At 35.4% G+C, this 16,220-nt stretch overlaps 1 protein-coding gene across 1 annotated transcript; it reads left to right on the forward strand.

Annotated features, from left to right (window-relative positions):
- The first annotated feature begins 4,365 nt into the window (after positions 1–4,365).
- Positions 4,366–16,066, forward strand: IntS3 (integrator complex subunit 3). Its single transcript, XM_069056568.1, has 4 exons — positions 4,366–4,762; positions 4,896–5,696; positions 10,611–12,806; positions 15,671–16,066. Exons 1-4 carry the CDS (start codon positions 4,688–4,690, stop codon positions 15,734–15,736), a joined length of 3,138 nt encoding a protein of 1,045 aa, XP_068912669.1. The 5' UTR covers positions 4,366–4,687; the 3' UTR covers positions 15,737–16,066.
- The last annotated feature ends 154 nt before the right edge of the window (positions 16,067–16,220 follow it).

Raw genomic sequence — 16,220 nt, forward strand, 5'->3', positions numbered from 1 at the left:
TGACATTTATCAAAATCCGTTCACACAGGAGAAAATTCTCAAATTCTGACAGTTTCGAACAAATAAAATTTTTTAATCGTAATTTTTATTCTACAATGAAAAAAGAGACACGTCTCAATTACTTTTAAAATAATAATAAATTATTAGATATACGAGTAAAATTTTCGAGTTATAATACCACGCATTATTTTAAGCGGAACGATCAACAAAACGACAAAAATGTTCTAGAAACTTGCAAATTTTCATTGCGAATATGTAGTAATAATTTAAAACAATTATGGGAGTATTATTTTTGTTTCGTTGAAGATATGAAGAGATGAAGCAAAAGAGACAAAGAGCTCCGAAGAATTTAAGAAGACAATACAAAATGATATTTAAATTAGACCAAAATAAGCAAATAAAAAATGTAAGAGACCGTCAGCTTAAGCTGACAAGATTAGGATGTGGGCACAAAGGAAAGTTAAACAACTTGCCGTTTTAAAGAATGAAAGTCTATGAGAAAAAATGAATCTCTTGAATAAGTGTCAGCAAATAGTGAATACGTCCAAAAGGGAATGAAATAATATGTAGGTATGTAGTTTAAATCGATACAATTACCGTCCAGAGAAATGAATTGACATCACCTTTGATACAACTGAATAATCATATGTGTTGCTCCACCTGTCTGAAGAGTGTAGCTTTGAATGAAACAGTTTTCGATTGGTCATTCAAAACTAAAATTGCAACAATTTTTGTTGCAATTTAACACGTTTGAATCCATCTGTTTTGTGATTTTATTAATAGGTATTTATTTTCTATTTCCATATTTCCGCGTCGAAAAATTTATTAGGTACATTGTATTTTAAATTACAGAAGCTCGAGTACCTCCCTCTCACACTTTGAATTAACGATTCCATGATTGTGGTAACTGTGTCGTTTTTAAGTCTAAATAAATGTCATTATTATTTTAATTATTGTTGGTGCTGCTTTCTTCATCCCTTTTTCCGCTTCATTCCGTCACAACAGCGACGTTGTTTGAGGGTGGGGTTGACATTCACTTAAACGGTCCTTTGTTTTAAGCGTCGTTATTTACGATAGAAACGTTTATGGTGGAAGTATTAACACCCCGTAAATTATGATAAAAGTACCTGCTGATCGATAATAAAACCAGATTTACGCTTAGGACGCTAAAATTAATACAAAATCCTGAATCCGTTGTTGAACGCGTGATACTAAAAATAAATCTCTGTGTTGTCTGTTTTTTATTCCATATACGATATGCGTCATTCAATTGCTCATTTTAATTGTGGGTAGTGTCGCTATTTTAAGAAACGGCCACTACAATGTGCAGTTAATGATTAAATTAATTTCAGTCATTAAAGGTGTGGATCTCTACACTTACGAAAACAAAGTGATTATATTAGGTATCACTTTCCTTTCTTCCAGCCGGAATAGGTACCAGATAGGTAAGTACTCCACGAAGAGTATGCTCCTACATTGAAAGAACTTTTCCCATAAAATACTAGCTTGTTTATTTTTTTAAATCGATTAACTCTGAAGATATATTTTTTATCGATTTCGAATTTCATCTAAGCTATGACTCTTGAAACCAATGTCTGAGCTTTTTCCAGCTATCAACTACTGTCCAGAATGTCAAGTACAAAAATGGTTTAAAAAATCGAAAATTTGGGATTGAACAAAACTGACAAAATAGTATACAGGGTGTTTCTGAAATAAGTGCATTAATTTTAACTGGTAATAGAACTCATCAAAAGGAACAACTTTTCTCTCTGCCATTTTGGCGAAAAACGTTGCGTAATGGCTTAAAAAAATAGGAAAGATTTTCCTAAAACCGTTCATATCTCCAAAACTAAGCTACCTAAAAACGTGAAACAACCAGATTCTTACGAAGTGGATTTTTTACTATACGGGTAGATTTATTTGAATTTCGATTTCGGCGTTAAAACACGTTTTCTGGATGAAAATGGATGTTTTTTTCATATTAGCGCTGATCTCAATTAGCCATTGTAGTATTTAGTGGCGTAGGGCTATTTTAGTGACAAATCTCTCCAATTTTTTTTTGGAATTAAACATCGTTTTTCGGCAAAATGGTAGATAGAAAAGTTGTTCCTTTTGACGAGTTCTATTACCAGTTAAAATTAATGCACCTATTTCAGAAACACCCTGTATTATACACCAAAGTAGAGAAGTTCATAATTATAGCTAGAGCGCCAAGATTAGGTCCCGAGGGATGTAAGGCACGAGGCCATAAGGAACTTCTCTACCGTGGTGTATACAGGGTGTAACAGAAAAAAGTGCATTTATTTTAACTGGTAATAGTACTCATCCACTACAACAATGTTTCTAAATAAAGTTTCTTGAAATTTGCAAAATTGAATTGCCATTTGTCTCCCCTTTATTTTGACGTGCCGTTGACGTTGAATACAATTTTATAAATCTGAAAACTTTTTTAAACAGGAAGCGTAAAAATTGAATATTTTTATTCCCTTCGTATTGCACTTTTCATTCATTGTTTTTTACTAATTAATATGTTTTGCAATAATGTTTTTTCACGAAATAGCGCTTCATCAATAAAAAGGTTTCACTTTCGTTTGTTTTTTGTTACGTCCTTGTTTTGTTTCTTTGTTAAATGTAGTTAGATTAAAATCGTTCCATAGGCGGATAAGCCAAAAATCTTTAGTAAATTTAGATTAATTTTTAAAACCCTTCAGAATTTTTTCGAACAAAAAATTACATATTTGGAAAAGTTGTAGTAGATGAGTCCTATTATCAGTTAAAATAAATGCACTTTTTTCTGTTACACCTGTATATAATTTTTTTCATTACTACATACGTTAAAACCCTTTCTGATAATTACTAATAAAGTAATTTTGTCAGATGCGACGATACAATTGTTTTGTCTTAACGGTTGTTATAAAAATCGTCTATGAAATAAACGACAATCTTTCGTTGCTCGGTGACGATGACGGTTCTTTGAAGTTTTAGATTTTCGATCTTTTTGATGTGTTTTTAGTTTTTAATTAGACAAATATATACAGGGTGTTTCTGAAATACGTGTGTTAATTTTAACCAGTGAAAGAACTCGCCAATTTATGAAAGTTTTCTCTATAACATTTTGTAAGATTCGTAAAAGTATTCCAAGATTTTTTGCCCCACAATTTTTACCAAACGAGTCGTTTTATGTGATTTTAACTACATAGTTTCTATTTTTTGTAACCATGAGAATCTAAATTTTGATTATTTTTTTTCTATACCTAACAATGGAACTTTTTAACAAAGTTCTGTTTCTATCACAACAGAAATTTTTCGCCCTTACCCATAGGCGGGTATACACTTTGATGGTTAATTTATTCTAAATTTTAAATCAATTTGTATTGCTTTTTCGTAAAAATGTTATAGAGAAAAATTCTATGATTTGGCGCGTTCTTCCACTGGTTAAAATTAACACACGTATTTCAGAAACACCCTGTATATATAATATTATTATATGTAAATGGAAAATTTCAAATGAAAATATTTGATTGTTAATACGGTAATGTCGATACCCACAATTGCCTTGAATACCTATTCGATTTAAATGGCAATCTAGTGATAGATATCAACTGTTTTTCTATTATTAACCTGTGGTTAATAATGAAATACTTAATTAATATTTTATTAAAAAAACTATTTTGGCTAAATTTAACAACTTAATGGCTGTTATTTTATTATCATTAGGCATTTGCTTTGAAAAATATAATCACTTGTCAACTTTGACAAATAAATGAATTCTGTTATTTGTTCTGGCAGTAAAAAAAATCCATGGAAATATTGTTCAATGTTCAGCCCACAATACCTACCCTCGAAAAATAAAATTGTCCTAGATTTATTTGAACATGACTGTATCTACATTTATAAGCAAGGACTCGTTAAATGAGAAATAATTACGGAAGCATTTTACATCAGTGTTATAAAATAACAAGTATGTAATGATGAAACATGTTAAATTTTTGATACAATGAATGCCGCAGTGTAAAGAAATTTACCTTAAATTTACCGGACTCTTGTTATTTAGAAAAATACTCGTAGTTGCTAGAACAGATCAATTTGATCGCGACATAAATAAATAATTGCATAAATAATTATGTTTAAGTTGAACGGCGTTAACGTCATTCTAACATCTAATTGTCTCGGTTTTCCGTGTAATTTTTTAATCTCTGGAATTTTTTAATAAACCTCTACCATTAAACGCAAATATTGAGCAACACAGATCTGTATAAACGTACCGTGTAAATATCAATTCAGAGTAAGAAAATCTGAGTCCGTCTCTGTTCAACTTGCACTACTCCAACCCTGTACTTTTGAAGTTTGCAATTCGGCATTTGGTTGGACCCATCCGTCGATTTAGTTAGAATCAATAGTGACAAAGTTCGACCACCGGAATCTCGAAAACATTTCAAGCAGAACCAGTTTCCATTTTTCGTGAAATAACCACGTACAAGAGCCCAATAAAATTCAAACCACAAATGAAAAATGTCCCACGGACACTACCGAGGCGGAGTTCGGCCCCTTCCGACTCCAAGCACGACGTATATATCAACGCGCGCTTGATTTCCACAAACATTTTCCGAGGATGGGACGATGCAGGTCCTCCCGTGTTTGTCAACAGTGCGAAAATTCTAGTGGCCGTTAATAAGCGAAATACGCCATGGATGTGAAGCCGACGAAGACGTCGCGCCTCTTCCTCACGTCCCCCGTGGAGTCAAAAGACGATTTAGAGGAGGTAAATCGAATTTTTAAGGCGATTTAGTCGAGTGGCGATGGTGCTTTGTCCGCCATTACGATTCTCGCCCCGACTCCTTTCGTGCTGTCAAAAATCTGACGGCGGCAAATTTGAATTCGGTTTGGTGTTTCAGAAGCTCGAAAGGAGCTACCTGTTCCTGCAGAACATCACGGGCGGCCTGAGCGATAAGGACGCGTACGAGGCCTTGAACAAGGCCCTCCTCAAGGAGAAGGGCTATGAGGAAGTGTCACTGGGGCTGCTGGTCACCATCCTGACTGAGCCGCAAAACGCGGCGCGAGGCTACCGGGACCTGACGCTAATCTCCAACGACGGCTTCAGCTTGGTGCTGACCAGCCTCTCGCAGCTGGTTCTGGAGCGGTATCTGCGATTCACCGATGTGGTTAAGTCCCAGATAGTGTGGTTGCTGCGAGAGATGATCAAGAACGCGGTCAATAACGTCGACAATTTGTGCTGGAACCTGATGAGGCACGCCGCGGGTGGTGACATCTCCTCAAAGAACATTACGCTTATAGAATCGTTACTAGATGTCCTCACGGAGTATAGGAGTTGGTTAGATAAATTCCCACTGCTAATCGCCTCGGTCGTGTATACATACTTAAGATTAATCGAAGATCACAATGCGCCTTATTTAGCAACCTTAAGACAGAAGGAAGTTAATTTTTTAGTAAGTTTAATTAGAGAACGTTTCAATGACTGTATCGGGATCGGGCGTGACCTAGTGCGGCTCTTGCAAAACGTTGCACGGATCCCGGAGTTCGAACAATTGTGGAAAGACATTTTGACGACGCCGAGGGCTCTCAGTCCGACTTTCAGCGGTGTTTTACAGTTGTTACAAGCGAGGACTTCCCGACGCTACCTCCAATCACGCTTAACCCCCGACATGGAACGTAAACTCGTCTTCTTCACCTCACAGGTAGGTCCTCATTCCGCAAATCATAATTAGAGCTACTCAAAGTTACACCCATATTTGGTCGAGAACCGTTCGTCATATCTTAATCCTAACCTAAAATTTGTTGGCACCATCTGCTTTGTCACCAGTTACGATAATTATAATTTACCCAAAGAACGTCAAACAGACTTTAATTACTAGTTTAAGTTTACATTTTGCCATAATTGCCCAAATTTGGACACTAATAAATCTATAAATTACTATACAGTATGTCCCATAAAACCCTGTTTAGATATTGGGACATCTAACATTTTAGATTTTCATTGACCTTTTAAAAATAACAATTCGATCGTTTACCAATATTTCCAATCTTTCAAAAACAGTAACTGCAATAAATTCAAAAAACTCCTGGACTGTCAAAATTAAATTTTAAATAAAATGCTTGTTTTGACTACTTGGGTATAAAAAATTTTCGCTAGAGTGTACCCACGTCAAAATCTTGTTACAAAATATATTTAGGTTATGTTTTCCTTTTTAATCATTGAACTAAAAATGTTTTTAACACTTGAAGTGAAATGCAGCAACTAAAAACTGGAGCAATTTGATAAAGTTTATAAAAAACACAAACAGATAACATACATTTATTGTAAATTTCTTTTTTTAATGGATTTAATCACTTCGGTGGGAAGCTGCCAAGCTGGGTAATAATAGGAAGGTTTTTTTAAACGAAAAGAAGAGAATGCCACTTTGTGATTGAGTAAACTTCATGTAAGCACTCTTAGTATAGTGGAAATGTTTTTCAAGTATGTATATAAAATTTGCTTTTTTGAAATTTCATTAAAAAAAGTTAACTGTTTTTGTTAGAAGTGTCAGTTTTTGTAACTTAGTGAATAAAAACAATGATGGCATCAACTTTTTTTAATTGTTTGGTTTTAATCCATGAATGAACGATATACATATTCTACAAAGAAGTGATTTACCTATTAAAATGAAATTGAAATAAGAATTAGAACAATTAGTAACATTAAATCCACCTTTCTTTAGTCCACTAGTAATTTCAGGATCTTCATTTGAATCACTCGTTTTCACTTTTATTGAGACTGACAATAATAAAAATAATTTCAATAAACATATAACGTTTCCTTAGCTACTACATCAGCCACCACACTTGACCAAAATAGAAGCACAAAATTACAGTTAAAAGAAATTTAATTTTTTTTTATTGACAACTCGTGTTAGCGTGCTTTTTTCATGCATGTGGATTATTCAACTTCCACACTTATGAAAAAAAGTTGCACTTCTCACTCGTTGTCTAAATACTCTAAATAACTATTGTCCGTATCTAATATCAATTAATTCAGTAAAAAGTGTTGGTGGTAGTTTATGTCTTGACATTACCTACGTAGGTACTATTGCTGCTCCTCTACGTAATTTACTTTCCCACAAATTATCAAATTGAATCAGTATTTTTATATTTTCACCATTTTGCTTACATATGTAATTAGTTGAGTTGTTGGAATCTTATACTCAGCAGGAGGTTCAGGGTAATTAATGTAATAACGTAAACCAATTATGTCAATTCTACTCGTAAGTTTGTACGAAAATCGCATTCATGAATCTACTATCCAGTGAGAAACCTACGTTTATTGTTATAACCACGGATACATAAAATATTTCCGGAAAGAATTTTGACAACTTTAGGTGGACAGAAAAATATTTCCAGTATAACAAAAATAGAGATATTTTCATATTTGATGGCGGAAACAAAAGACTGAGAAATGTCACAAATTTGTATTGTCAGTGTCAAATTTCTCAGACGTTCGTGATTTCGACAGAAATGCAGCAAATTGGCAATAAGAAAGTTATTCATCGTCGAACTAGAAAAATAATTTGTAATACGTTTGATTATATGAGAATAACTTTTCCCTTTGAAGCACTGACAAAAATTGGTCGCCAACTTTTGTTTTTAGTGTGTTTGCAAGTGTCAGAAAAAAGTGGGGTTATGAAACAAACTGTTGACAGTCGTTTTTTATTCTCATTTTATTATATCACTCAAAAGTTACGATATGGTAGCTATAAACTACCTTTTTGTACATAATAACTATTATTTTGTGTTACATAAATAAACTCAACAGTTCAATGTCAAATTTTGGTGAGAGGTTGGGCCAACCCAAAAGAAATGAAACTTATTCTAGGGATTTCTTTATTTTCTTTTTTTCTGCCAACATAATTTGAAACGGATTATAGCTCTATTTTATATTTGTACGTTTCATCAATAAATTCCACTCGATTCCTTTTGTTGCTGGTAAAACTTTTTTTTGTTCGACAATGTCAGAATTTGAGAATTTTCTCCTGCGTGAACGAATTTTGGTAAATGTCACCACTTGTCAAAACGAAACGTCAAGCTAATTTTAAAGATTTTAAGCGATTTGGAGCCTTTAAGGGGTTCGTCGAACAAAAAACGTCGTATTCAATTGAGCCCAATTTACACACGAACTCGTTGAATAATATACTATTAGTCGATTATCTCGCAAACTAAGCGTTTTTGACCTTACATGTATTAAGAGCCCTGAAAGTTTGTCGGTGGAATTTTGACACATCTGTATATTACAGGAATATTTGCCACTAACCATTGTGAAGACAGCTTTATCACACTTGGCAAAAAATTATAAATGTTTGAAAGTTTTGTAGTTTCGAACTTTTTACTGTCTTACAGACGAATTGGAGTTTTTACTTTTACGTGTCTTAGAAAAAATGAATAAACTAAGAAGAACGGAAAGTAATACAAATATCAACGAAACATATTTTAATAACAAATATTGCCATTTCTGTTACCAGTAGGTACGTACACACATTTTAGTCGTGGTAACTGCTGTTGAACATCTTGAACATGTTAATTCCTTTTTTCTTGTATGAACGTGCGATTTTTATAAATGGTTACATCCACTTAATCAACAGTATACCGCCAACTTGATATTAACAACAGTTAAATCATTTTAATTGCTCAATGCAAATTTCAAAGTAATAGTAAGATATTGTAGGATATTTCTCAGGTATTCTGGAATTAAAAAGCAGGGTATTGTCTAATATTGGACAACTGACAAATTAACGTGATTACTTAAGTTCTGTGTGTGAACGAGAAAAAGCAACAATTTAACTTACTAGATGTTTGGGGTCGCCACGTGTAATTTACTTGGACTTGTCTTCATGCAAACAAATAAACCATATTATTTTCTAACTTAGTGCTCGCCCCTCTCCCACTTAATAGTAAGCTTATATAGGGTTGTTATAAATGATTGTAGTACAAGTAGGTGTAAAAACTGAATGTAAAATTTATGGTTGCCGCTCTATATAAAAAACATCAAAATGATGTGAATAAGTGAGTACACAATAAAATGACATTTATTTTTTGAGCTACAATTTTTTTTTATTGCTCTTAATCTTCTACGTTGTCCCACAACCTCGTAGGTAAAATTTCGGCACATTTTAAAAGTACACGCTGTATATCATATTTTATAAAATAAACAAGATTTATAAACTTTTGTCGCGAGTTTTATTAGGCACGAGCGGAGCGAGTGTTTAATAAACGAGTGTTTAGAAAAGTTGCATACTATACTTTTTCTAAGACCAAATAAATAAAACAAGTAACTTCTTTATTAAACGTTAATTCAAACATAAAATTCGAAATTGATGAATAAATACCCCGATAATTGATAGTAGTAGTCGGCAAAAAATGCGTAAATGTAAAAAGCGCAAGCGCAGACCGCAGTTAGGAACGTACTATGCCGGCCAAAAAATTTTGGCCGTCATCTGTCAATTCAAAAAAAAAAAAAAATTGTAATCCGTACTTTATTGTCATCATGATTACCGTCTTGATTATGAACGTTATTTTTTGGGTGGTAAATTTCAAAACTCAAAATTATTTTGTCATTTCTACTACACAGAACGTTTACCTCAGGTTATCTATGTACGATTGCTGTAATTTTGTTCATTCATGTCGGATTTTTGGAATATCTGAGCTTCAAACAGTTTAATTGATTCTCAAAATGACAAGAATTGAAAGTGGGGTTACGATTCCTAAAGGTTTATTTACACTTTACTTGAATGTCAAGAAAGTGACGGCCAACATTTTTTGGCCATAGTACAGTAGGTTGCAAAAAACACGGGAAATTAAAAATTTCCTAATGTAAATTTGGTTTTGTGCATTTGTCAATTAATTGTCTACTTGACGTACTTGTCAAATAATTTTTTGAAATGTCTTTAAATGTTGACCATAATTGTAAAAATTGTAAAAATGTGTCAATTTTATTCTGACAGTACACGTTTCTTTTTGTATAGTTGTATATTATGTTGCATATCTTATAAACTTCTCTGGGTCGTATGAATAAAATGAAGCAAGTATATTTATATGGCGAGTCAAGTTTTACCGCTCGCACGATTAACCCTATTAAAAAATTAGTAAAAATTACGAAACTTTAGGGTTATATTTCCTTGATATAAGGATTTAAATTTACAATTAATTCAAAGAACACATTTATGAAATTCGCATCAAAAGAAAATTATTATATGTGCAGAGTGTCCCAGAGTTGCGAAAAAGCTCCATAACTTGTTTGTTATTGAAGATATCAACTTTTTCTTTTTTTTTTAGATGATGATAAATAAAATAGCAAATTTTTTCTTTTGGAAAAAAGTCAGGTACCTATAATGTGGAAAACAATCCTAAACACAATATTTATTACACGTTCTGTCATATTATTTTTTGTTTCTGCTCGTTTTTTCTTTGAAAAATAAAACTATGAATAATAGCGAGTTAACCGACATGTTACAAGTCTACTTTCAATGTAATACAAATAGAAAAAAAATCTTCAGAAAGTATTGTTATTGCGCTTAGGATTATCAGCGAATTATTGATTAAAATTGATTTTTTTCCTTCTTCAGGTACGATTCGGGAACCACAAACGTTACCAAGACTGGTTCCAACGTCAATACTTGGCCACTCCGGAGTCTCAGAGTTTACGCTGCGACATAATCCGTTTCATCGTCGGTGTCATCCATCCAACGAACGAACTCCTGTGTTCTGACATAATACCTCGATGGGCCGTCATCGGCTGGCTCCTGACGACGTGCACCTCCAGCGTGGCCGTGTCGAACGCCAAGCTGGCCCTCTTCTACGACTGGCTCTTTTTCGACAGCGAAAAAGACAACATCATGAACATCGAACCCGCCATCTTAGTTATGCACCACTCGATGCGTTCTCACCCCGCCGTCTCGGCGACATTACTCGACTTTCTGTGCCGCATCATCCCCAACTTCCATCAACCACTCGCCGATAAGGTTCGCAACGGCATTTTCTCATCGTTACGGAAGATACTCGAAAAGCGAGTGGTGCCGTCGCTGGTGCCGCTCTTCGACAACGCAAAGCTCGATCCGGAATTGAGAAACATGGTCCGGGAGACGTTCAGGGAGTTTTGCATTTCGGGCGCCCCGGAGTCCTCATCCAGGTTAGAGGAATTGAACGCCGGCCACTCGACGAGGTTCGAAGACGGGGAAACGAACGAACACCGGTTGAACAACACCTTGAACAACCACATCCTCGACAACGAACCGGCGTTCAGCGACGATGAGGAGGAGCAGCCCCTGACGATCAGCGCCCTGGAGGACGACACCGATGAAGATGATGACGACATTCCACTGTCCGAAGTGCGGCTGAAGGAGAAGACGCAGGATAAGTTGGACGAGAGCATCGAAGGACCTGTGGGAGAGCTCCTGGGGAAGTTGCAACAAGAAAAGGACGAGGAAAAACGGTGCGAGCTGATGGAGAGTCTCATTCAGAACCTGACAGATTACGACAGCGAGGACGAAGACACGCTACCGGCGATAGCGAAGTCGTTGTGCAACTGCATCCAGGACGACTTCGACGGGGAATTCTTCCCGGAATCGGTGAGCGAGGATAAGCTTCTGGACAGCGTCAAATCGCCGCTATTCATTCTCTTCCACACGCTGTACAACTTCTCGAAACAAGACGAGACGGGGAAGGACGTTCTGTTCAAGCTGATGGCGGAGATGCGGAACTTTCGCCAAAGTATCGGTTATTTGTTGCTCTATTTCCTCAAAGTGCAAATTCGGACAGAGAATAAAAAAGAGGACCAGACGAAAGCCAGTGCGCTAAAAGTCAGTGTGTACAAAGAGTATTGTCAGTATAGTGAGAAAAAAATCGATTTGTGCTTACTTGACGATTTAGTCGCCTGCCATGTCAGTGATACCAAATTAATGATGTGGATAGTGCCTGATTTATTTAGGGATTTCAAACAGCAAACAGTTAATAGCGCTCAAATAATACGGGTGATAATTTCGGCTATCGACTCGAGACAGTTGCAGACTCTTGTGGGTAAAGTGTTGCAAGGCCACCTGGTGATGTTCAAGAGTGAGAACATTCAGCCCTTGTTGAAGATCAGCCTGACGTGGGAGAGCATCGAACAGTTCTTCTTCTGGCAGCTGATCCACGCCCACGATATCTCCATCGACACGGTCCTACCCCTGATAACCCAGCTGGACTACGAGCAGCACTCAGAGGCCCTCACCGCGATCACCCTCATGCTGAAACAGGAGAAACCCAACGCCGACTACGTCAAGTACTTGTTCTCGAGAGATATCAGCATCAACGGCGACCTCTTCATTTTTACGATAGTCAAATACTGGTGCGACGAGTACATCGACAAAGTAGCCGAATTGATTTCGTCCCTGTTAAGCACCAGGTATCCGTCGACCTCGCCCAACAAACGGAAACGGACCGGGGGTAAGACTTTGAGCGCGACAGTGCCCAGTTCGGACCAGGTCTTGGGACACCTGGAACAGCTCAGGATCATCTGCGAGAGACACGATTGCATGGCGATCTACACGTTGGATTCAATGCAGAGGGCGTTGAACATAGCGATGAACAACAGCACCGACAGCCAGAAGAAACAGTTTGGGAAGCTGTTCGCGCTGCTGGAGGAAGAGGAGGAGGTCAGTGCGACGAAGAGCAGGTCACAGGGTAGGGGGCGGAAACCGGCGAACAAGGGTAACACCACGACGACGAGCAACAAGAGGGCGACGGTGAAGGATATATGCGACTCGTCGGAAGAGAGCAGCGAGGTAAGGGATCTGAAATGGGAGTCTATTCTTTATAATTTAATGGAGAAGTAATATTGGGTTTTGTTTTTGGATAATTACGGTTGATTAAATACAAAAACGACAAAATAAAGAATGAAGTGGAGTGTGATGTAATAATAAAGCAAAATGAATTTAATAGAATACGGTTTTTTTGTACTTTTGTTTTTCTACGTTTTTGAAATTCAAAATTTCTGGAGATTGTTTAAGGGTCCAAAAAAATTTTGATTGATCGTCGACATTATTAACACCACAATGTATTCCTGACGAGATATCATTGAAAAAATAGAATTTTATGCAAGGTTTTTCTTTTGAAAAATGTTTGTAAATGAACATCTACAATTTAATGAGCCGTAGAAAGATATTAATGACGAAGTTTAAATGCAGCCAGTAATACGTTTTTCATTTAATAGTTGATACAAAAACGCGAGTGAAACGAGCGTTTTCAAGGCCCACGAGTGCCAAAAAAAAAAACAATTTTCACAAGAACAAGTTGAATACAACGTTTTTGTGTACGACGAGTCCCTTAAAGGCTCCAAATCGCTTAAAATCTTTAAAATTAGCTTGACATTTCATTTTGACATGTTGTGACATTTATCAAAATCCGTTCACACAGGAGAAAACTCTCAAATTCAGAGTGTCGAACAAAAAAAAATTTTCATTAGTAATAAATACCGTATGATCAACAATTATTTAGATCAAAGAAGGCATTGGATTTTGATACGTATTTCCAAATCTAGACTTTCAGATGCTCTGGATGCACGAAAGTACTTTAGGTTGCATATACCAGTTTCAATTGAAATTTTACTGAAACTTGACCAAACAGGCAACAGCACTGTATGTCCATTCTCCGTAATTGAAAACACCGTTATGATTCAATGATGAATCAAATAACTGTCACTATGAATCAAATTTTAACTCAAAAATGGTTTTTACTTCAGTTCTGAAGTAAAAACCATTTTTCAGTTAAAATCACAGTTAAAATTATGAATTATGACAGTTGTTTGACGTTTATTAGCTGCGTTAGCAAAGAAACAAAAAATCTGACACTGTCAAAGGCATAACCGCCCCTTATCTAAGTAATTGTTGATCGCATGGTAGTATTCAATTTATAAGGAGCGATCAAATTAATTTGTAATCGAGTTATCCGAAATCGTATGTCGTTATTTGAACTCCAGGCTCCAATAAACACAGGTTAGATCTCGATATATCAATCGCAAAGACATACGGATTCAAATCCATGGATGACTCGATTACAAATTAATTTGATCGCTCCATAAAACTGGTTTTTATTTTTTTAGCGCGTATGCTTTGAAAATATTCAGGAAACAAATAGTGCGTTGTATTCCTTGCGAAGTAGCCTTTCAAACGAGGTGTCACTTGGCATACCCTTACGTTTGAAAAAAAAAGTTAAGTGTGGTTGCGTACTTCCCGGAGCAGATATGCAAAAACCTTATTATATACGCCGAAATGTGGGCAAGGAAAAACAAAAATTGACCTGTTTCGGTTTTTTTTTTTTTACAAAAATCGCCAATGTCCAAGCTATGAATTTTATTCTTAGTTACAGTTTCCACAATGTTATTTGTTTTTCACAACTACTCCATTGAATGGGTTTTTTCAAATTTTTTTTATAAACGAGCATTATCACTCGTACAAAACTTCGAATGCGTAACATTAAAACTTGATTAAATTTGAAACAACAGGGAAGAAAAAATGCAACTTGCTGAAAAAAAATGGCCAGTTACGTACTTTACTTTGGAAAATAAAATCGGCACCTCAATTCATTTTCAAATTGAATCCATACAACGCCAACGGCTGATCGTTGAACAACTCAGTTACCTAAAGTCGATGTTTTTTCATTTTGTAATTGTCTATCGTGTAAAGGTGGGTTGCATCCGTCGATTACCTGTACAGGGTACACAGTCACCGAGACATAATCGAATACAAAGTCGTTCACATTTTTTTTAAATAATTCATTACTATAAATTCAATCGTCTGATATCGGTGGTGTTCTACAGCAAACCGCAACAGCAACTAAACGAGATTTTACAGAACACTGACTGAATGTATCTGTCATTTACATTTGTAGTAACACCATAATAATCGTCGACTTACTCTCTCCCGGCTTTCTAGAAGTTTGTTCAAAGTTACGGACCCGCTCAAGTGCTCAATCATACGTTTCAAATTCTTCGAACTTTCAAAACAATTATATTCAGCAATTCAATGATGTTAATTTATTAGACAGTTTAAAATGTTGCCGAACTCACGAAGTTCGCGAATTTTTTTCTTCGTCTAATACTGCAACAGAGAAGGTTTGCGTATGGGGTATTCGTAGAGTTTTTTTACCACAGAACAATCAACATCAACGTATGTTGGTTAGTCATATTTAATTCATGGGCACTGAAGCCAAAATGGTTTGAAACAGAACCAGTTAATTAATTAAATAAAATGAATTGAAAATCAAGCAATTATACAAATCGAATATTGATACAATAGAGCTGTTATGGAATGTTGTTCAAATTACGGCCATCAGGGAATTGCATTTAAAAAAATGTGTTTATGCAGAAGTTCATTCGGTCAACGGAAAACGATGTAAATGCTGCATATTGTTACAAAAATGTTTAAATTCCATTGAATTTTATCAGTAGCGTCGGTTTTTTTATTATAGTAAAATTGGTTTAATATCTAATTGTAGTTAGCCTTGTGAAGTATCGTAAATTTGTGGTCAGAATTTCGGTTACAGGTGTATACCACGGAAGTGACCTTGTTGAATTGAATTAAACAAGTTTTGAATCGTTTAAGATGTGATGATCGAAATCGCAAAATTTCAATCGATTTGTATTTTTCAGGAGGAGGAAATCGTAAAGCCAAAGCAGCCTAAGAAACGAAAAAAAGTCATGTCAGATAGTGATTGACGGAACCAAGTGGTAGCAGTGGATTCGTCGTGTGTGAAGCACAGCGGAATTAAGGAACGTCATATCAGATGCAAGCTTGTGATCATTACCATTATTCAGAGACACGTACTACGCTGAAGAAGAAGATGTTGTAATAACAAAGGATCTAAAAAAGTGAATACACTGCCTGTAGCAAGATTAAGACAATTATCGCTGTCTTGAAAAATTGTTGAGTACCTTAAATATTGTCATTTAAAAAACGTTGTTAATAATTATTGTATTATTTTTACATGTTATTATGCAAATAACCCTCTCATGTGTATTCTGTATTTATATATTTTTGTCTGTAAATTGTTATTGTTAGTTCTCCCCTGTTATCATTTTTTTGCTATTCAAGGGTTAATAAGTGAATTAGAAAAGATGAAGTTTTTAAACGAACTGTAAATTGATCATAGTGTTTTATTACAATCGAAGATGTATAAATTTGTAAATATATTTATAAAGA

The sequence above is a fragment of the Tenebrio molitor genome, chromosome 8, assembly GCF_963966145.1.
Source record: "Tenebrio molitor chromosome 8, icTenMoli1.1, whole genome shotgun sequence".
Lineage (NCBI taxonomy): Eukaryota > Metazoa > Arthropoda > Insecta > Coleoptera > Tenebrionidae > Tenebrio > Tenebrio molitor.